This window comes from Accipiter gentilis, chromosome 10, assembly GCF_929443795.1.
Source record: "Accipiter gentilis chromosome 10, bAccGen1.1, whole genome shotgun sequence".
NCBI classification, from domain to species: domain Eukaryota; kingdom Metazoa; phylum Chordata; class Aves; order Accipitriformes; family Accipitridae; genus Astur; species Astur gentilis.
Window position 1 is genome coordinate 36946164 of NC_064889.1, and position 24301 is coordinate 36970464.

Consider the following 24301-nt stretch of genomic DNA (forward strand, 5'->3'; position numbering starts at 1 on the left):
TTAGAATATTTTTAGATTTTTAAGAACTGGAAGTAACATTCTGATGATTTTAACAGTAATCGGATGTTTAGAATAACAGTTGGTTATATAGTAAAGCTTGCAATAGAATATAATTCTAAATGTAAGAGAATTTCATTCTAAAATAGTACTCTGATAATTTATGTTACACCTAATCAACTACCATTTATTCCTAAATCTGAAGCTTGGTTATTTGTTTTTTGTTGTTTGTTTGTTTTTTTTACTTAGTGTATATTACTATTTTTGAATCACTGAGGTGGCAGAACAAAACACGTTAAAATACAAGAGCCTCTGTGCTTTTAATTCTGAAATCTGTTTAAAATTCCTAGCATGACAATTTTAATCTTGACATTTCAGTGCAATGGTTTACTCACATAAATGAAAATACTTTGTTTGTTAGTAATTTATACAGTAAATGAGAGGTTAAAATAATAAACAAGCCAGCTGCAAATTAGAATTTGAAATAAACTTTGATAAGATGCTAACAATCATTATGGATCACTATGGAAAAATAAAATATACAGAAAATAGAACATAAAAAGCTTAGCCATAGTCATCTTTGGAAGGCATGGAAACAAATGCTAATGTCACGGAGGGGCACAAATTTCAAGCACTAGTTGCAAGAAAATTAACTTTGAAATGTTAATGACAACGTAGCAGTAAAGGATGGCACTGCAAGCAAACAGCATGAGTGATATACGCTGTGAATGGTTTTAGTGGACAAACCAGATAGAAAAACTTAACAGATTCCCCAAATTACAGAGGCATTGGTAACAGTGCCTTCTGTACCTGAGAGTTCCTGAGGGAGCTCTGATGCCACCTTCTTCTCTGCCACGTTGTTGCTATCAAGGGTTTCTGACTGACACCCCATTGCGTTCTTCCCTTCAGAGCAACTAGTCTCTCCTGCAGAAGGATTTGTGTTGTTGTCATCAGTGCTTGATGTCACAGAGTTACTTTTATCCCCAACGACTGTTGCCTCTATAGTAAAATGCACAACAAAACTTTAGGGATATTCTTTAGTATGTCTTAGGATGTCATTTGGCATCGTCCATAGAAAGCAACTTCAGCAGCTTGCTTTGTCTGTTTGATAATGCTGAAAAACATTGAGCTTTTCCCACTTTTTTTTCTTTTGCTATGAGATAGTATTGTCTCAGAATCAAAGAACAAACTATTTAATTCTGATGAGGAAAACAATGTTAAAAATGTTGTAATATTGCTTACTACAAACACATTGATCATAACCTGTAAGTGCCACCTGTACCTCAAGCCAGGGTGTCTACAAGCTAGTGGTATTTAACTTGAAAACTAGGAAAATTGGAGAAACTACTTAACAACAAATATACAACCACAAAGGAACTGACAAATATCACCTATTATTTAAAAAATAACTTATAGAATCATACAAAAAAAAAAAGTAAAATCACATTAACAAAGAAATGGGAGGATCTTAACTAAAGATTAACTTTACTTAAATGAAGTTGTTAAAGAAATTGACTGTGCTTTACCTTCTGTTTTCACTTTTTCTGCATCTTGCTCATTGGGTGTTTCCTCAGTTTTATCTTGGTCTCCAGATTCTTCCTTGCCTCTTTCAGCATCTGCCTGGTCATTATCAATGTCACTTTTGGCCTTTTCTCCTTCATCATCTGCTGTATTTTTATCTTCCACTGTTTCTCCTTTTCTTGCTCTGATAATGTCCAAAATTTCATCTACAATAGAAAGTATGTTGTCATCGGTAAAGAACAAACCACTGCCTACAGAGACACTAAGCAGAAATAACATAAATACAACTTCCGTTCAATGAGACAAAAGATAACTTCCAACTTCTCACCGCTTTTCCCCACTTAGCAGAAACAACTCCAAAGATTTAATTATTGATTTCTCCAAGTTATGCATTTATATAGTGAGGACTTAAATAAATTTTTAAACCTGAATATTTAATCTTCACGTCTGCCCTAAAACCAAAGTTCAAACCTTCAGATTTATATTGCTATTTATTGCTCCAAGGTAGATAAATTAAGATGGCTGGAAAATTGCAGAGGAGACATGCATTCTTCCACATTTTCCATAATATTGGAGCTCTAATATTTTTTGCCACTCCAACTCCCATTGGATTGTTAACTGTTTATGAGGAGTTATATACATACATGTATAAAAGACAGTATGTCAAGAAACATTTGAGAGACAACACAGCTCCACTCCAACATCTGGAATGATCACAATCTGGCACACCCTAAGCATATCAAGAATCTGACTCATTCAGGACATCCTGGAATACATGTTAAATAGTCCTACAAGAAGTCAGCATTACATAGCCATGCTGGTACCTGCATGATGCTTCTCCATTAACGTCTATAAACTTCTTTTAGTAAAATAAACAAGTATTTGATTCAAAGTGCAACATCTATTCCCATTAAACAAAATATTCTTACCATTTGCTGCAGAAAGGAAAGACTTGTTGTTGCCCCTTGCTTTATTAGTAAGGTCTTCTGTCACATCCATGTGCCGATGAATTTCTTCACGCATTTCTTCCAGAGTTTTGCATAGGTCAGCTTCCCAGTAATCTTTGTCTAGGCATTCAATTAACTCTGCCAGCTGGATCTTTGTGCTATAGTACCAGATTTTCTTATCCTTCTCACTTTCTGAATCTTCCTCTCTGAAAGAGTATTTCAAAAATGTTAATTTTAAAATATCTGGGCAAATGACAAAAATTGGTATCAGCCTAGTTTTTGCAGAGAACTATTAAATGCCAATACCCAAGTGTGAACAAACAAATCGCATGAGGACAGTCATATGCACCCAGTTTAGTATCCAAATACTCCCTTCTCATTTCCCTCCCTTTCTTCATCCCCTCAGAAGTTCTCATGACATCTTCCTCAGGAAAGCTTTTGAAGAGTATCCTTAAAACTGGTTTGTCCAATCTGGCAACAAGGTTTAATTTTCATTACATTTACTATTACTGTAACCAGTAATCTACTACTAAGTCCCAAACAATTTGCAAAAGAGGGCATGGCTCCAGAATCCATAAAGGGCAGTGTTTCTCACTGCATATTCAGGAAATAGCAGTTAGGAAATTCAAACCATAGAATGTGACATTCATAAAATATTTTACATTAGCATCTCTATGGCATTCACCTGTGAGAGCACCAGTAAGGGACATAAAAATCATAGTATGATCCTTTAAAATAGCAAGGGATTTCCATATTTTTTTATCTGGGCTACTCCATGATACCATGAGCCTAAATAAAACTACTGGAGGACCACAGTGTCAAAAGCATCTCAACAGGGCCACCAGACACAAGTGAGCTCCATAAACATCTCAGGTAACAGGCTCTCCCAGACTGCTGGAGAGCACAAGGAGGACGCTTCAAGTGGTTCTGCAGAAGGCTGCTTGGTTTCATCTTGGCTTGTTAGGTCCTGTTCAGCAGCAGCAGCCAGATCCAGGCTGGCTGTGGGCAGGACCGCTCATTTCCGCAACACACCCCAGCACTCCCAATACCGTCAACATCGTATGGGGTGACACAACGATTTATCAGCCTGGCCTTCATGTGGAAGAGGAGCTAAACTACTGCTACACTTGTGCTACCTGTAAAAGCATTACAGACTTATGGCTCACCAGTAATCCTAAAGCAAGTCGTCAATAGGAATGAAAAGCTGACTGTAGTTTGAAAGATCTACCCTTGGAAGGTTTGTTTTGTGTTCCTCTCTACGGGCTGCCTCCACATGGCTTACACATTGAAGATGGTAAAAACTGGCCTCAGATATCCAGAAAGTCAAACCGCAAGGCAACTCAATCATCATCTGTCTACTATTTTCCACACTCTATTTATGAAACAACTGTAATATTTGCAACTCAATCAGAATACTACTAAAGTGTTATGAAGTTAATAATGGCAACATTACTCAAAATTCAACTACTAATTTGTCACAACCAGTGCTACAAAACAGACTTTTGGTTTTGATGATAAAACCTGGCGTATTGCAAAGAAATACTATCATTTCTCTCATAAAGGCCTCTGCTCATGAAAAGTAACTAATTCTACTTTACCCATTTACTCCTCTAGGCTACCAGTAACTTTCCATTAGTTTTAACAGGTTAGCATGGTTAAGTTTGACAAGTTTTCTCAGAAAGACCGCCCACATACTACACATCAAAAAGTAACAGCTGAACACTGACAATCATTTGACTCTATGGAATATTCTATGCCTGTAGACTTCCACGTTAAAGAAAAATTATTATTTAAACCATGTTTCCTCTAAACCAAGAAAGTTATTTATTAACAATAATAGGAATGGCAGCACCTTTATTATTGTTTGTGAACAAAAGGCACAGAAAAGGAAGATAAAGGCAAACACCCAAAAACTAAGATGGAAGGGGAGATGAGAATGCAAGAATACAGCTTTATATAGCAAGAGGAAAGAAAAGGACAAAACAAAACGCTTAACTAAGAAGGACAGGAAAAAGTATGCCTTCTGAGTTTTCCGTGGCAAATGACCAATGGAAGTGGTGAGAGCAGGATACTGGCAGAGCAGCAATTGTAAGGCTGCTCTGCTCCTTACAAACACGACCGCAGAATATAATGCTGTTGCTAAGTTTATACTTTAATTATTTCTTAGCTCACCAAAAAGGAAACTTTAACCTTTCATTTTGAACCCCTAGCTCATTACACAATTATTTGCTAGATAGATATGCCATTTATACATCTTCTTATGTGACCTAGATATGCAACAATACGAACACTTTATATAGTCTCATCATTCCATGATGTAAGGCTGTGCTAGTACCCATTTGCCAGACAAGCAGCTCAGGCATAGAGGCTTGTACACCTTGCCTGAATTTCAATGGTGATAATCCAAGTGTCTTCTTCTTTTTCCACTGTCTCCTCCCATTTAGCAAATCTGAGACTGCTACAGCTATGCTAATGCATCCAGGGTGCGTATGTATGTCACCTTAAAATCCCAAGAAGCATCTGTCTCTTCCTTTCCCATCAGCTCTTCCTATTCTAGTGTTACAAGGTTCCATTGGACTGAAAAGCAATTAACTGTTATCTTCAATTTCCCTATATAACTCAAGAAAAAGCCTTCATTACCAGCAAAGGTATGCTATGTTACAGGCCAGTAAAACCCAGAGGCACACTGAAGAATCAAGATACTAGACCGCAAAGAGAGAGTATTCTGCAGAAGGCACTTAGAGCTAATTAATCTTTCCATGTATGATTCTGTCCTGCTTTCAGCTGGGATAGTTAATTTTCCTTTAGCAGCTGGTACAGTGTTATATTTTGGAATTAGTATGAGAATAATGTTGATAACACACTGACATTTTCAGTTGTTGCTAAGTAATGTTTAGTCTAAAGTCGAGGATTTTTCAGCTTCTCATGCCCAGCCAACAAGAAGGCTGGAGGGACAAAAGCAGTTGGGAGGGGACACAGCCAGGACAGCTGACCCAAACCGGCCAAAGGGATATTCCATAGCATGTGATGTCATGCCCAGTATATAAACTGAGGGGAGTTGGCCTGCAGGGGGAATCGCTGCTTGGGAACTAACTGGGCATCAGTCTGTGAGTGGTGAGCAATTGTATTGTGCATCACTTGCTTTGTATATTTCAATTATTTTATTAGTATTATTGTCATATTATTATCATTATTATTTTCTTCCTTTCTGTTCTATTAAACTGTTCTTATCTCAACCCATGAGTTTTACTCCCCACAACCCCACACCCCCCGATTCTCTCCCCCATCCCATTGGGTAGGGGAGAAGTGACTGAGCAGCTGCGTGGTGCTTAGTTGCTGCCTGGGGTTAAACCACAACAAATTTGAGTCCTACCCATTAAAGAACTGCTCAGATAATAATCTAGAAATGGACAATGAGATTATACAAGAGTATTTGATTTCCCTTCTACTTCATTTATATAGGGTTTTGAGCACAGAATTTCTCTTGAATTCAAGGCTATCACAAACCTTAGTAAAAGAAGTTCAGGAATTAGCATTTTGACAAAAGCACAGACAAAAAATGAAATGTCACAAGCTTGCTGTTATGTATGCTTACACGAAACTCACATTTGGTCAGACTTCTTTTCAAGATTCAGGTGTATGGAGGTGGAAGCCTTGGAGTGCTTATTACCGCCTCACTAACAGTCAAAGAACTACCACAGAAAGCATTCTATGCGATGCACTTTGACAAAGTTAGTTAAGATTTAAATTAACAATTAAAAGGTTTAAGCTGACTTTCCCTGAACATCATCTTGCATTGGCTAAAGGGACACTGCTTTTACCCTTTGAAGAAATCAGAGAGGCTATCACAAAAAGAAGATGGAAAGATGCAAGTCTACACAAGGACCAATTCCCAATGTTTTTCTCTGACAAGCCAGACAGATTTGCCAGCTTGGTGCTGGAGACGTCTACTTAAGTCTCCAGGGGAGTCAGTTGAGTCACATACACTAAGTGAGGCCAAGTAAGGAAGAAAGAATCACAAGACTATTCCCTACCTCTTTCACCCTCCTTCACTGCCAGGAACTGTTCACTAGCAGGTTTTAGAGGAAAGTTTTAAGACTGATAAAAATGACAGCATGGAAGATGCTAGAAACTTTCAAGTAAAGCAATAGCAAAGTAGATACATCCCTTCCTGAATTCCATGCTGATTCAATTAGAAACTGAAGAATTCAGTAAATTTATTAAAGTAATCTATTCAAATGAAGATCCAAAACCTTTTTAATAAATTGTAGAAAATAGAGGAGGACCCACTAAGAACATAAAAAGCGTGACAAATTTTGCAGAATAAAAGCTAAAACTGTTTTTGACCATGGAGGAAGATACATACAACTCAGGAATAGCAATTTGTGACTTATTTCTGCTATCAACATGAAAGTCAATGTTTCATTATCTTCTTTCATATACATTTGACAAATTCAAAGCATTTCAATATTTCTAGAGAGAGAACTCATTTAGTTCATCAGCAGTTTACTAGGAGAATACAAGTCAAAGTCCTATATTTCCTGACTTGTTAACCTGCACAAATAACCTTCACAAGCAAAACAAATGCAACTGACCCAGAGACATAATTCTAAATTTGTTAATGGCTTAAAACAAGAACAAAATTAATTTTCTCTTGCCCCCCCCCTTTTTTTAAATCTTGTTGATGTTTGCTAATGGGAATGTATGAGAGGAGACCACTTTTCCATCTTTGTAAAACAGAAGAGGTGGAAGAGAGAAACAAAACCACAATGATGGCCTTAAACAAGGCTTATTACCCTCAGCAAGTGATGACCATGGAAATAAAAGTATCAGTGAGTAACAACAAGTCTACAAAACCCTTTAGAAGATGGTAAAACCAATTGTAGTATTGATTTATAACATTTGTAAGAGGGGAGGGGAGAATAAGTAAAAAGTCCTAAAAACTCCTTTGAAAAACAAAAAACCCGCAAGTATTTAGGATTTCTGTTCTCTAATCCCCCTGGGCAAGATTTCAAGTTGGTGTTTGTGCAGATTATTTTTAGATCTGTTAGTTTCCTCTGATATATTTGATCACATGGCATTGGTAAACACACTCTATTCATCTCAATAAAGTTGATATGTTAATATCATTTCATGAATGTCATGTTTTACCATTTGGCAGTTATCCTTTAATTTATCCTTCAGTTATCCGAGACATCAGGTGTGGTTTGATCTTGTTCAGTGTATATATATATATATATGCAAAATGGTTGGGTTTGCAAGACAGCACGCTTACTGAATCTAAAGGGCATTAAAAACTTAAAGTACAGAGTTTAATATCTATGTGAATTATTAAAGTTGTATTTCCCTGGAATTTAGTTATGTAGTAAATACTTCTGTCCCCTTATGAAGTGGCATTAGCATAAAGTTTTAAGGCACGTTATGCATAAGTTTAATTATGTCAAAGTTCTATGAAAAGTCTAGTGGAATCGGTTGGTTCTGTACATCCCACACTGCACTGTTAAAGAGTACTGCTGCTGCAGATCTACCAGAAAAACTGTCTATCTGTTTTTTCTTCCAATTCCATCAGGAGGATTTGAAAAACTTTTAATCCAAACCACATACTTCAGAAAGAACTCATTTTGGAAGCATGCACAGGTACATTTACACTAGCAGGAGGCATGATGTCTAATGGCAACAGGAAGGATAGCGACTAGCACAGAAAAAGATCTTTCAACCTAGATGACCCGCATGAGAATACAAAAGAAACTCAGGAAACAATTAATGGATGAACTGCATTTCTTCTTGTCTTTGTAAACACAAAAATATTTTTCTATTTATGTTTTGAAATGTTTTAATCGCTATCAAAAAATCAGTAAAATGGAAAATCCAGTAAAAATTTTCCTTTTACTGTATTGTTTACAGTTCTCATCTATTTTGACTTGAAATGGAATACTGATTGATGTATTTTCTCTTCAAATAAATCCCAATTAAGATACGAAGCTTACATTCATAAAACTTAGTTTATGATTTCTGAAACAAATAATTTGCCTACTAAACTCCTGACAGTACTCGACACTACTGTGGCATTTATAACCCGGAGAAACTAAAAATAATCAAACATGGACTCTTTTTTTACAAGTGTGAAAGAAGAACACAGGAAACAGAGCAGCGATAATACTTAATGCATCAGCTAACAAAACATTAGAGAAAGAGCACTATATTTTAAAGGACTAAAACAAGTCCTTAGAAGTGTCTTGTTTGCAAGTCGTAACACCATCAACAGTCCTCACAATGCCTTTTAAAGACACTGGCTAATATCTTAACATTCACTGTAATCTGTTTTGTATGAAATTCTGTTAAGGTATCCAGATGTGGCTTATTTTCTCCATAATACTGAATGGAAAATTGTACTTCAAGAAATCTAGTAAAATCTCTTTATTTTTCCTTAGTTAACAATACCATTGATTTCACTTAAATAATATTTCTCTTCCATTATGAGAACAATTACACATGAACAGTCTTTTATAAGAAAAAACAGTCTTTAGCTATTTTCCTGTGAAAAACGTAGAAGTATTTTTGTAATTTCAGATTCAATTTTTCAGGTAAAAAACAGGGCACAATGCCCTCACTAACAAGGGTTTGATTATTCTTAATGTTTTGAGAGACATTAGTATCTCAAGACCAACCAGTAACAGGAAATTGTGTTAAACATACAAAGTAGATCACCCAAAGACAGGCATTTCTTGCTATTTTGACTTTGTTTATACCTATAGAAGTGTTCACATACAAGAGTTTCTGCATTTTTAGTTAATAGATATGGTGAATACCTTTAAGTGCCTCTGAAAGTCTTAGCTTCAAAGGCAGACCATCAAAACAGCACCAGTATCTAACAGCCAAATACTATCTAGGCAGGTGATAGTAACTGAAACTAGTGTCCTATACACCATGTGATCACCAAGAGAGTTTAACTACCTATCAGTAACTTCTACAAGAAACGGGAGAGCTCTCATTAAAATTCCCTTTCTCTTCCTCACATTCATGTGTTTTAGGCACATTAAGCTGGAGGCACTGGGTTTCTTCCCCTTTTTTATATATAGATCATGAGAATATTTATTTTGGAGAAAACCGATGGATTAATTACACGGGTTTTTAGAAATCTACTTACAAAACAGCAAGCAACAGTCTTATCTAAAGAAAAAAAAAACCATTTTAAGATGGCAACAATAACTTACAGAATATATTAGAAACACATTCAATGCAATATTATTGTTCAGAAAATACTAAATTAATAGTTTACTTACATAATGATTCTTCTGTTCAGGAACCAATATTTCCGTCTATGCCTGTCATATCCAATAGGTTCATGTCGAATGTATGGTTTATTTTTTTGGATTTCAGCAACACAGTCAGTTACTCCAGGCACCTTATGTGCTACGCAGACCTCACACTGCCATTCGTCTTCTGGTACCTCTTCAAGAGGTGGTTTCACGCACTCCAAATGGTACACAGCTGAACAAGTTTCACAGCAAAGCAAATCCCCAAGTTTGTGACAAACCCTACAATGATCATCATACTGAATAACACCTTCTGACATTAACTCTTCACGTGCAATGTTTGTTGTAAGAAACTGATCCACTAAGAACTGCAGAACTTTGATTTTATTCTCTACTGGTCCATAAGGATAGTCCTCTGTCTCTTGGTAAGGAAGAACATGATGGTATTCCTTGTCACTCTCACAATATACCCGCAGAACCTCTGGCCACGTCATTCCATCTATGAAATACAAAGTGGAATTAACGCTATCTTTGAGGTCAGCAGGTCCAAAGGTAGTATTTGAAGTGTCTTCTTCACGTAAAACTGCTTTTAAAAGCACTATATGCATCTCAGCCATAAGTGTGCACTGCTCTTGACTTACCAGAGCAGCACAGAAGTCCTCAAAACGAAAAGGAGAGAGGCGTAAAACAGTGCCAAAGTTCCTTAGTACCTCATAGATGGCAATAACATTCATTATATGCTCACTAGGCACCATTAAGTCCTCTGAGGATTTAGGAAACTCCAAGGGTGGTATATCTTTTTCTTCCAATATTGGAGAACGAGGACGATGCACTCTTTGTCTTCTCCTACCTGGAATAAAAAACAACAATAAGAATTTTGCCATTCACAGGTCAAAATGTTTAAACACCTATCATCGACTGCATCAAACTTTCTAAACTATCGCAAACTAAGGATTCACATCTTCACAGTTACATAAATGTGGTAATTCAGCTAATAATCTTATACTTTAATTAACAGTATGAAAATAAATACACAAGATATCTGAAGTTTTGCTTTAGTCACAGCAGTTGCATTTTCCATATAATATACATCTACTCAATCTTTAAAATGACATCTAGAATTTTAATTGTTTAAATTAGTTAAAAAAAACATTTCCCTCAGCCAAAATATTAATTTAGAAATTTTCCCCATTTTTATTCAGCATGACTAGTTTATCATTCCTTCTTGGAATTTTAACTTTAAACTTGAAGCATCAAGCTTCAAACGACAGATATTTTGTATTAAAATATTGCAAGCTATTCTCCTGTCCAGGAATAGTATACAAGAAAGATTATTTCAAGCAGATGTCTTGGGACATGAATTTCAAGCAAATTAAATCGCAAAAGAGCACCCAAATCACTTTGTCCACTGCTTTCTAACTAGAATATTTCTCCTGGATACCTACAAGCAAGAAACAAATGTGATGTTTTATGAAAATGTTTCAGGAACTCCCAATTTTTCAAAAGAAGCAAACAAAAAAAACATGCCCGTGCTTCAAAAACAGAAGAGAGATCCACAGAATGAGGAGGAGGTAGAATTATGGACAGAAAAAGACAAATACAAAAAGCTAATCTGAAGACCTGTTTCACTACCCAAAAGAAAAGACACTAAGCGTAATTAAATCAGTCTCGGATGCTAATTCAGGTGAGATGCTAACTTTCTTGCCTTTAATTCCACTATCCTTGATGCCAAGCAGAAGGAAAAACAGAAGAGGAGAATTCCTGTACACGGCACTACTAGACAGACGAAATATTTCAATCTTCTATCGAAGTAACGAAACAGTATTCAGCTAAATGCAACTACTTTGCAGCCATCAGTTAAAGTATTAGGATGCATTCATTAAACCTACTTCCTTTTTTTTAAAAAAACCCCCAAACTTAATCAAGTTTAGACAATCTCATAAACTAATCATAAAACAATCATCTTGGTTTAAAACCAAGAACTGAGATGAAAACGTTTTTAGGTCCTCTGGAAAGCATATTAAGATTCTGGTCAACAACTAAATTTCATAATTATCAATTCTACACAGAGAGAAGTGGTCGGCAGGATACAATTTATTCACAGAGAAAATCCAAAGGAAAAATGAAGCTGTCCATAACATCAATTTCATATGCACACTCTAATAAAAAGTGACACATATTATGCATTGTGTGATCCGAGACTAAAGAGTGACACAACCAGTATCCTGGAATTTTAAATTTCACATTAATACTTTTTTGATCAAATTCTGTGCATAACAGCCCCCCCCCCCCCCCAAACTGGTTCAAGAAAATTAAGAGATAAAGTTCCAGTTATCTTGGATGTTACCATTAAGAGGAAAAGGTTCTCTGTTTGTTGCATTTGTTCAAGTCGCCCTACTCCCTCCAATACTCCCATAAATATAGGATATAAGTCTAATGGGGGTGGGAAAGTCCTGCTAAGGCAGGCAGATACCCAAAGACAGATCCTGCTGAATCCAAAACCACCATCATTAAAACTTTAATGCACTGATAAGGAAAAAAAAAAAAGTTACCTAAAAGAAAAGCTACCTTTAAGAAACATCTTGATGCATAATAGACAGTTTGCCAAATGATTCCAGAAGAAAAATAAATCAGTCACTGAGCTAGTATGGCAAGATGACACCAGATACATCTCTCCCTCTCAAACTTTAAAGAATGAAATCTTATGCAACAAATTAGACACTCTGAAACAATATAGAATATGAACTGCCAGATGTTTCCATTACAGAAGTAATAGGTCAACATCATCTGCGTATAAAAATAAATTTCCAAGTTTAGTTAAGTTTGAGTACTGACTGTGGAAAATGAAAGAATGCTTGTATGACTGTCTTCCAATATGCTCCTGCATAAATCAGTGGAAAATGTTTAATCATGGCAAACACACAAAAACACAGGAGTTTCACAGCCAGGCACAAAGCAAGCATTCTTACAGCAAGAAATATCTAGATTAAACCCAACTTTTCTACCATCATGATCCAAAATCATACATGCATAAACCAGAGTTGGTTCAATTAAAAGACCCCAAAGCAAAAAACACACGTGTGCACTCACAGATTAAACTACTTCAGGGTCCTGAAGCTTCCTTCAGTATTGCAGGACACCATAGGACTAGTCCTAGTAGGCAGTCATGCAAGACAACAACAATGCAGAACAGATATTCTGAAATCACTAATGGTCTTCAGAGAGTCCAAATATCACAAAAAGCTGGCAGAGCTATAAACTATGAATCTTCTCCATGTTTGCAACTGTAGCAGAAAAACATGTCTGTCACACAGTAAAGCCATAAAAGAAACAGCCCTTCAAGAAAGAAAGCAGCAAGAACGATAACCCTGGTTTACCTAAATTAATCAGAAGTGACAAACCCCCTGCAGTAATTTCAGGCAAAGATAAACTAGAATGAAGGAACACTGCTGAAAGAAGCAGACTCCTTATTTCCTCTCATTTGTTGAGATCTTCTACTCTGAGAACAAAATTCTAATGTCCTGTGCATTGCTTTTAACCTTCATTGAAAAAAAACAGACTCCCTATATACCACTTTTGTTGATGTCTCTTTCACTAGAGATAAACGCTGGTGTTTTTGTTACATCAAAATAACAGGCAAAGCAAAAAAGAACCTTGAAACAAGGCATTCCTAATATTTTCTGAAAAAGTTAAAAATGTTCCCTAACACTTCCTCTTACAAAGGAAGCACATTGGTACAATTAGAGGTCTAGAATAAATATGGTGTCAGGACACAAAGTATGTCACAATCCCATAATAAAGAATTGTACTTTGGGGCAAGTACAATGTAACCGTGTGACTGCATTATTCACACCACTCTTCATTTCTATTTAAATCAATTTACATATTTTCATGTTTGCTTTGGTATGAAGTACAGAAATTTCAAAACTAATTGTAAAACTAATAGTTTAGACAGTAAGGAAAACCATATGCATTATAAAATATATGCTTCATTTGTCCACTACTTTGTGTTATGCCTCATGGTATGCAGCACTTACTATATCATATCACTCAACACTCCCAATTCATACTGTAAATCACACACCACATCTCAAGAGCTCAAATCGTTTCTCTTTTAGGACACCAAACTGCTTTGAACAATTCTGCACTGCATATAATCTGGTTTCCAGATTCCTTAAAAAAGGGAAGTATTCAAAGATGCAGAATATTTTAGAAAGACGTGGTACCCAGCCATATTTTTTTTTTAATGACTTGGTGGCATAGTATGTCAAATCTTTCTACGTTTGTTTGGTTTGGGTTTTTTTTTCAATTTCACTTTCAATTTGTTGTTGGTATTTGCTGTACCCAGGTTGAACAGAACTTGAAGTCAAGAAGAGAATCACAGTGTGTGATTTGGAAATTCAGAAATTCCAAGCAATTTGTGCTTAAACGTATTACTGTTTGATGCATCAACTGCAATCTCAAGAAACACTCCAAATAACTTTGAACACCACCACCCCCACCCCCCACCCCCCACCCCCCAAACCAAACCAACCAAACCAAGCAGTCTAATCTCCAGTGAAAAAGATGGACATTCTCTGCCAAGGTGCCCATAAATCTTGAAGCATTCTAAACAACTGTTGGACTTAAATTAAAAGTGTAGGCCAATTGAATACGACATAATGATGTCAAAGTACTATAGTCTCTGCTTTGAGTTGAAATTTTTGTATTCTACTGGTTGAGTAGATAATCCCCTCCCTTGTCACTAGCTCAGACAGCTGAAGAAAGGCAGTTTTGACTCCAGGCTCATTTGCGATTCTCATAATAAGAATTTCTTCATTGCTAATTATCTGCAATGTGCTGACAACCCATACAGCTCACACTACTTACAAGCAGTTTCAACTTCTGTGAAGGTTTTTGAAGATCACAGTTCATGTTTACCCAACTGTTCTTCATATACACAAAAAAATCCCTCAAATTTTGAAAAAAGTTTTCCTACAATAGAAGTATCCAACTTGCCAAGCTCTTCACTTTCAAGGAAAATCTCTTTTCTACAAGACAAATTGTCCAATGCTTCAATTTGACATTCACTGGCAGACAAAAAAACCCAAACCCCAAAACCAAACAACTTTGGTCTCTTCAAACATTTGTATGTTCAAATTATTTTATTTTACTTTTAATTATTTTAGAGATTCTGGGATTTGACAACTTGTTTGTTGGTTTGTGTTTTGTTGTTTGTTTTTTTTTTTTAATTTGTTGTCATTCGACATGGATTTTGCCCTCCACAGGGAATTTTCAGTACTATCTGTGAGAAGATGTGTTAACTGAAAGTTAATTAAATTGATTAAAAAATAATCAATTTAATGACCTCAATTTAAATATTTAAGAGAGAAGTGCAAGCTTGTGTAGATTATACAATTGATGATTACACAATAACAAAGTTATTTTGATTTGGGACACTACATATGTGGACTACATTAATATGTATTTCAAATAATATACAAAGTGAAATAGTGTAACAAATTCAGTGCAATGACTACATTGAGCAGTCAACACAATTACACTGTTGCTCTCTTTCCTTAACTTTGTATTACTACATCACCTACTCCCATTAATATTTTTCAATTTATCTTGGTATAGTTCAAATAACTTTGGATAAATCATTTTTATAATTTGAATAATTTCCCATTTGTGGAAATCTCTTCTCGTAGCAGCACTTTTTTTTTTTTAAGTAGAAAATGCAATATGTACTACTTTGTATCAAACAAAAAACATCAAGAGGATTCCAGAGCAGGTGTACCAGCAGGAGTTACTTCTCATTTAAGCACCATCACCACCTGACTGGACTTTAAATTGAATCTAGATGTATCTACTCTCAATTAAAGAAAGTCAATTTACTCATACTGAAGTTTCCCAAAATGGACTTAAGTTTTATTACACAGAAATTGTATACTTCTAAGATCGTTTCTGCATATTAACCAAATCCCTGAATCAAATTCCACCTTCAAGTTTGACCCAGTACAAAGAGATAAAATGTCCACTTCTATGCCATTCAATTCCATAGCTTTATTTGGAAGGATAAATTGATCTGCCAATAGCCTTCTGCTGCCACGATTGGACTATTTACAGGATCCAGATCATCTTGAGTATCTCAGCATTATACTTCTATCTAGCATACACTTCTTTTAAATCACATTCCTTCACTAGTTGTCTCCAAATGTGATGAAGGAGTCTGCAATGGTTGCCTCTCCCTATTTTGAATTCTCTAGTTGAAGAGCTGCCTGTAATTAAGATTAAAGAGTAAACAATTTTATTCACATAGCACATTTAATTATAGATATTGATAATTATAGTCTACACTTACCATAATCTATTAAAATAATTTATATTACAAATATTTAAGCAAAACACACTAATGATACTTGAAATAAAATGAAGTTACTGAACTGAAGTAACAGGCTGAGCACCCAAAACCAGAATTTACTGAAGCACTTAAGAAAACCAAACCCTTGCTTTTTTTTTTTTTCCTTTAAATTTCCATCTATTCAACCTATTTGGTTCAAATGCTGACCCTTTCAAAATTTAGAAATGGAGTATAAAAAACCAAAAAGCTTGTCTCCATTTTCATTCACAGAAATGAAGAAGAAAAGGGAAAGTCACATTGATACCTTAACCACAAGAGGATATGGAACTTAAAAATACTTTAACCATCTTTAACATATCTTCTGGTTTATGTAGACAATTTTAAAACAGAGTATCTAAATGAACTACTTACACCAATGTCCAGAATACAGAAAGGTTCTACTATGACTAAATAAGTCTTTCATGCTCTTTGTGCTTTAGTTGTATTCTAATTACCATGCCCATGTAGCCTAACAAAAATGAAAAAAATCCGGTTTTGCCTTGTCTCACTTATTACATATCCCTTGACTCCAGATGTACAGCACTAGTAAACACAGCCTTTCAGCCAAACATATTTCAAGTAATGGACTGGTGGATGGAGGTCCTACATAACTAATACTCTGCCAGAACCACTGTCTTGTTTAAACAGGGCGAGAATGGTAGCTGCACTGGTATGACCTAAAAAATAAACACTGGTTCCAGCATTTCTTGATTAGAAAGCTTGCAACTGGTCTCATTTCTCTTCTCTAAACTTTCCCTTCCTCATAATTTCTCAGCATTTGGGCACTAAGACTCCAGCTTAGAGTTCCTGTTCACAGTTGCGGTGGAGACAAACTTGATAGAGTATAGGGGAAAGAAAAGACAGACCAACGAGTTTCAGATACATCAGTGATCTGTTGGGGGGGTGGGGGTGGAATATAAAACACACACCCCACAGGCGCACTTCACAAAATTTACCCCAGCAAGTGACAAGACTTCAAATTTGCCTCCATAAGAGATTAATTTCTGGCTTCAAGTTCCACAAGTCAAGTCAAACTACAGTACTCTTACATAAAAGTCCATCTTCAGTAAAATAGAACTGGGTTGGCTTTGTTTTCCACATCATGAATCACTACAGAAACTTCTCAACATAAAGACCAATTGGCAGTTATATGATGTCCTGAAAGTATGAGTACTCCTTAGAGAACAAGCTGTCTCCTATGTTTTCCTTCCTCCTGGAAATTTTGGCCTTTGACTACCCTCCTAAATTCAATAAGACTGTCCTATTTTTGTTTGGTTTTAATAAACATACAAGAATCAGACATTTGCTTGTCCCACATTACTGCTTTGCACCAGGCAAGTATCAAATGAGAATGTACAGCAACACACAAGTTCTTGTTAGATATCACTGAGAAAACTGAAAACATTGATGAAAATGCATGAGAACATTTTTTGGTTTTTTTTTCATTTCTTTTTTCCTTTTTTTTTTTTTACTCCACAGGAGACTGCATAAACTGAATGTAGCTACATGTTTTGTCACAGCAATATCCAAACTGGTTCCTTAATTAAAAGTCAACCTCTTGAGAGAGCATTTGCTCAGCTTACACCAAAGAAGAGAAAGCAGTAAAATGAATCAGTTTAACATAAAATAAGAATATATTATGAAAAGCAGTACCAAAATAGAAAAATCCAAATATTTTTCTTGGGATGGGCCAAAATTAAAGGCTTTGACTTACAAAACACTTTTTTTCCCCTTAAAAAATGCCAACATGACAATCGTCATGTTTCTAATATTCACAGGTCAAATAATCTCTTCCAGAAAAATTTTCTGAAGACTAAGATGCATTTGTAACTACTTGTAAGTGAAGCTGCAATTTGAATATTGCTCTGCAACAATCGTACCTAACCTAAATTTATTTATTTTGCCTGGAAAAACAAAAAAAAACCCACCCCAACAACGACAAACCAGATTAAACTTAAAATCTAACCCAACATTAAAAATGAGACATTCCAAGCACCACAAAAGCTTTGGAAGTTGAAGCACAAATGAAAAAATAACCGGTTACTAGACTAGATCTTGAGACCACCTTCCTGAGAGCACTCATATCACAGAAATTCTCAACATGCTCCTAAGTTAAGTGTGACTACTGCCTTGCATTGCACAAAACTAGGTCTTTATGTTCTTGAAAAACTGTTTTAAAACTTTACAACTTTTGGCTTTTTATTTTTTCAATTTGTACACCTGCCAGTAGTACACTTCTAAATCAAACTAATATTCTCTACTGATTTTACATTAAGAATTTAATTTCTCAACATTAGGGCCATCAGTACACTCTCAGTAGAAGCCAGGAATACAACCCCCCTATATTCTAAGGCATCATGTTAACATCTGGATAACTAGTGCAAGACAAGTAGCAAATAAGATCCCACATTGTCATTCTCAGAAGTACTCAGGCACAACCCTTTTGTGCCTAGAACGAAGGCAAAGAAAAATAGTACTAACATAATGATTTTCAGGAACATCCTGACAGACTTCTTACTTGGGGCACACTCAGGCTAAGTTGTAACTAATTTCAGAAGTTCATGAGCCCTGAAAGCCAGCCCCAATCTAAAATCCACATTTATTCACCTAACATTAGTTCTATGCAATACAGTAGTCGGCTATGGAATTTTACTGCAGACCTACAAAAAAAGTTTGCACAATCAACTCATCTGCAATACATCAAATTATTGTACCTTTTACAACATACATACTTTGATAACGGTACAGTATTTGCTGCACAGAGCTTTTCAGACGACTAAAGTGACAAACCGCTCTCTGCAGAAAAACGGCAAATTTGCATGTCAATACAACAGAATCAGCCACAGATTTACTCGTTTGGCCTTCTACACAATTTCTTTGCTAGGACTCTCCTACATTTTTGATGACTGGCATGATGAACTTGTGATAGTTCCTCTAGAGTAGAAATCAAAGTTCAGATAACTAAATGGTAAAATAAAAGCATGCCAGATATAATTTAGAGAACAGGGTACCCTAGGTAAGATGTTTGGGAGGCTGGTAAATCTTCTCACATGACAGACAAAAGAGGTTGCATATCTTACTGTCGTATCTCGATATCTCCACTTAAACAGTTCTTCAAGAGCATGAAAACGTGTTAAGATATAAAATTTCTACAGACACAAAATGCAGCACCTTGTTTCCAGCTAAATTCTTTCACTCCGAAAATAAAAGCACACTGGTGAAGTAACTGGTTAACAGAAGTGATGGTCAATCACTGTAAATGCTTGCAGACTAGCAAAATCATCTAAAAATCTTATTAATGTACTTTTAAGACAAATCTTTCGGCTCACAACTCTACTGTTGTGCATTTGCTTGTTAGACAGACTGACGATTATCTCAGCCAGAATCTAGATGTATAACTTGTCCTAAAGCTAGTTTTCTAAGTTTTTCACAAAAACCAAGAAATATAAAAAAATGAAGGACTTCTAGGCATCTTGATTAAATCCTTCTTTTAAAATTCTGCAACGTATGGAATATACTTGGTATCTATAATGCAATTGTGACAAGCCTAAAGTAGAACTTGGAGTGGACAGGTAATGGCAAAAATGTTTAGTGATACAAGTTATAAAGGATACCTATCCTACAAGTACATCTACCTTCTGGGGATACAAACAGACAAGAGAGAAGGGACATTACTCACACACACAAAATCCCTCTACCAAAAGTCTGTCCAGCAGAAGAAAAAGCAATGATAAACGTCATATGCATTCACACAATGTTTTCACTGTACCATTTTTAAGCATTACATCAAAGGCATTTTACCATTCCTAAGATTTTGCTTCTTTAAATACTTGAATAATAATATAGTAAAAAACTACTCCTACATTCAAGTTCAAGATATATCGTAAACTTCCCTGCTAAGCACAAAATCGAGCCTTTCTTGGCTAGAGACATAGCATTGTGATCTTTTAATTCGTTCTTCAATGCAAGTTTGAAAAAACTGTAAAAAGTCTGTCACCCATTTAAGTGGGATGTGATTTATGTGTAAAATCTTGGTTGGTAGGAGAGTTTGACTGGGATTGCATTTTTTCAATACCCTGCTCTCAAAAAAATAAACTCTTCAGCCCCCAAGACTACATCCTGAAAGTGGCAGTGATTCAGGCTACACGTGACTGAGGGAAGGTGAGTAGAGAAACATCGTTCATCATCTCTTCTAGTAGAAAAAACCCAGCGGGCACTGCACGATTCTGTCAGGGGCTAGTTTAAAACAATAGAGGAGACACTCCTTCAAGCCTTCCAGTTAATCACAGGAACTTTGTCTCTGTATATTACAACTTGTCAGTTTGAAGACAAATATATGAAAGAAAAAACACCGTACCTAAACATAGCTAAAGACCAATTCTGGCTCAGCATGCACCTGAGTCAAAGAGCACTGGAGCCCACGAAGGAACTCTGGAGACACATCCCTCTATGCTTGCCCTATTCTTAACACTCTTCTCTGCACTGGCTACTGTCAGATAAAGAGATACTGAGGTTAGGTGAATCTTTTCCTTGCCTATTAATGCAGTTGTAATGTCAAGTATTTCTTCCTGGATTATGATAAGACTAAGATTTCAATTAGTGCCACCACTGCATAGCAGTGCTCACAACGTAGATATTTGTTCAGCAGAAATAAGACAGACAGAGCTGATTGAATGAAAAGTTTGTACTTTCTTTGCAAAAGGGCAACAGCCTATCTGGGAGAGAGGGAAGGAGGGAGGGAGACCTTTAGGCAAATACTGAACTAATGACAACTGCCAGTAAATTGCCAAAATAACAACACAGATGTTTAACTATCAAATACTCAGTATTAAAAAAAAAAAAAGAAAGGCACATAAGGATGAAAATGCTTACACTTAAACTTATCTTCAAAAAGTTAACTGAAGTTACCCTGACCAAGTGAGAAATAAACATGCAAATTATCAAAATGGTTTCTGATACACCTAAATACCATGTAAAACCTGTCTACACTTGCACAACAATGCACACAGAGGTATCTTGTTATTTGCCAAAACACTGAAGTACATTTCAAAAATTGAATACACCCATACTCTGTAGAATTAATTTTAAACCTGGATGCTCATGTTAAAAAATATTTTCCTGACCTAGCCAATTAAAATCATAAAAATATTCTTTCCCTGACAAAAGCCACCCTCCCCTCCCCCCAGTAATAAAAATTAAAGTTACCACAACTAAGCAGAAAATGAAGAGTTAAAAGTCAAGGGAGTACTTCAGAGTTTTTGTCTTCTGTGAAGCCAGACCTCAATCTTTAAAGTAATAAATATTCAAAAATTTCCATTTGATTGCAGGACATCCCTGCAACAGGTAAACTAACACCTTAAAAAAAACGTATCTCATTTAGTAATGTGCGTACTTATTTTGATTCATTTAGGTTCCTGAGCATATGGATATAGATTAAAAAATATATAGACAGACATACAGAGTTTTTTAAAGGACTATTATGAAGTCACATAATGAGCTGATACCATTAACTCACTAAAATAAAAACAAATGACATTTAGTAGGCAGTACTTCCCCCTTTTTAAAAGTCATCAGATAACTACTCAGAACTACACTCGTTTTTTAATTAAGATGCAATGCATTTACATCAACAACCTGTTCCTCCCCCTTTCCAAATTGGTCAAATACTTGTACAACAGCAGTGTCTGTTACCCTGTAGCCCAATTCAGAAACACTCCTAGGTTATCCCTGAGTTTAACTACTCTCCTGGTTCAGACACCTCAAAAATAATAATAATAATAATGATAATAATAAAAAAAATATCCTAAGCTTGAACTCCTTTCTGGAATGCATTCAAATAAATCCAAAGTGCTTAAGTTTAGATAAAAGAATTTTTGAAGCTTGAAACCCACATGGTTAATGAACTAATTAAGGACAAACAGAAGTGCAGGCCTTAAAAATTTGAGCCCAAATTTGCCACTAGAGGTTAAAAAAAAAAAATCACAATTATGTTTAACGAGTTTTAACCCCACTATGAGTTTTAAAGGTTGTCATATCTTAAGATAAATGCAGTATTTAAACCCAAGACTTCTGACTCAACCTCCACCTTTTAATCTTTGTGTTTAACTAAAACTAGGTTTACACCCTTGCAATGAGGCCCTGTGCACTTTTCCCCAAACTATAACAATGCAATCTCCATTTTGAACAATGCACCTCATTTCCCTCCTTGGAAAGCTAGTTTTGTCTTTAAAGCCAGTAAATGCTGGATCAAGTTATATCTCTGATTTCAAGAGCCTGAAAATTTTCAGTGTTTATGGGTTTTTTTTTTTTTTTTTTTTTTTTTAGGCCAGTTCAAGTTGCATGTGCTTCCTTTCAACATCAAGTTACATTTGCAAGCACAAGCCATCCTTTCCTGTATATATTTGAAAGGACCTCTTTGCAAGGCATGCATCCCGTTTCCCTTGTTTTTAAATATTAAGTGAACGCTCCGTACACTTTTGACATTGTTTGCAACACGTTCTGGTGTATCACGCATTTCTGCAGTCACCAGAATCTCCATGCATATTTGCAAAGCATCCCCTTGTTACAGCCTGTACTGCCCTCCCTCCCTCCCTCCTCTCAGTGCATGTGTTTGTAAGCATCTCTAACGTTCCCTGCATCCGTGGGGTTGCCAGTCGTTAATTTGCATACCCCTCTCTCCCTGTGAGTGCTTGCAGGCATCCCTTACACACACGCATGGGAGGAAGAATGCGTGCGGACTGTATTTGCAAACCTAGAGGGAGCATGTGGGGTGCCCTCGACTTGTTTTAGTTCATCCCACTGACTCTCTACCTGGGGTGCTGCTGTAGGTGCTGTGGCTCCTGAAGCTGCTCTCAGTGCAATAACTGGCATCGTCTTCATCCTCCATCTCTTCGGGGTAGTCAGAGTCGTCGTCGTCCTCCTCCTCCATTATCTCCTCCTCCTCTTCCTCCTCGGAGTCCTGGTTATCCTCGGGGTCTCCCTCCTCTTCCTCCTCGGACACCATGCTCTCCTCCTCCTCTTCACTCTCATGATCATCGTACACCACTTTGCTGATGCTCCTCCTGGACGAGGCAGCCCTGCCTTGGCTGTTGCAGCTGCCTCCTCCGCCTCCTCCCCCTGCTCCTCCAGCCCCAGCCCTGCCCCTACCCTTACCGCTGCTGCCTCCCCCACCAGGGGTGCTGCTGCTGCCGCTGCCTCCCTTCCTCTTGCTGCCCCCCCTGGGGGAGGCGGTGGCGGGGGAAGAGGCCTGGGCAGCCCCGGCTCCCTTCTGCTTGGGCCCCGCCGTCTCCGCCTGGGCCGAGGTCGCCCACCTGCCGCGGCTGCTGCCCCGCTGCCGGGACCTCAGCCCCCCGATGGGGCCCGCCGGGGCGGGCGGAGCCGGGGAGCTCGCCTGAGCGGTGGCCGCCGCCGGCTGCTGCTGCTTGGGCGGCCTGCCTCGCCGGCCCCGCATCTCTGGGCGCTGGCCGAGGGGGGGGGGGGGGAAGGGAGGGGGAAGGAAGGCTCGGGAGGGCGCTCGGAGTCCGGACAGGCGGCTACGGGGAAGCTCCCCCCCCTGCGAGGGATCCGGGCCGGGGAGGGGGGGGGCCGCCGAGCTGTGAGGGCCGAGGGCTCAATCCGAATTGCCGGCGTCCCGCTCCGGATCGCCACCGGCCGCCATCTTGTTTCTTCGTCTCTGCCTCGGCTCGCTCCGCTCTGACTGGGGGAAGCGGCGGCGGCAGCAGGCCCCGAGCGCCTCACGTGACCGGCCGCGCCCGCCTGCCGCCGCCAGGGGGCGCCGCCACCGCCAGCCGCGAGAGCCATGTTGGAGCCGGCGCGCTGGGGCGGCTCCGCGCTTCCCCCCCCACCCCTCCCGCCTCCTCCTCCTCCTCCTCCTCCTCCTCCTCCCCGGCTGCTCCCCGCCGCGCTGCCCGGCCCCTGCCCGCCCCACCGCCGCTTTCCTCCGCGCTCCCTTGGCCGCTCTCCCCTCCACCGGCACGCAGTCTGCCCCCCTCACGCCCACTCCAGCTCTTACCGCCACCTGCCACGAGGCGCTGCCCGGCCACCGCTGCCCACCACGAGGCTCTCCCTCAGCCCCGGCGCCGGGCGCTCCCGGGGCGCCCCGCCGCGCTCCCCCGACGGCGGCTGAAGCTGCGCCACAACCACCAACCTCCCCCCTACCTCCCCGCCCCCGGGTCCCCCTCGGCCTCACCGTCTCCCTA

At 38.1% G+C, this 24301-nt stretch overlaps 1 protein-coding gene across 15 annotated transcripts in view; it reads right to left on the reverse strand.

Moving 5' to 3' along the window:
- BPTF (bromodomain PHD finger transcription factor) overlaps window positions 1-23872 on the reverse strand; it is a 57234-nt gene extending 33362 nt beyond the window's left edge. For 6 of the 15 annotated variants that reach the window (XM_049811590.1, XM_049811592.1, XM_049811598.1 and 3 more), the window contains exons 1-5: window positions 22914-23872; window positions 9749-10571; window positions 2448-2671; window positions 1524-1724; window positions 808-996 (exon numbers count right to left, since the gene is read on the reverse strand). In XM_049811590.1, coding sequence (XP_049667547.1) covers window positions 808-996; window positions 1524-1724; window positions 2448-2671; window positions 9749-10571; window positions 22914-23553 — 2077 coding nt within the window. In that variant the 5' untranslated portion in view covers window positions 23554-23872. Of the gene's footprint in view, window positions 1-807; window positions 997-1523; window positions 1725-2447; window positions 2672-9748; window positions 10572-22913 lie in introns of those variants that run through there. The other 9 variants (XM_049811600.1, XM_049811587.1, XM_049811597.1 and 6 more) reach the window with 4 other exon arrangements.
- Between the last annotated feature and the right edge of the window lie 429 nt (window positions 23873-24301).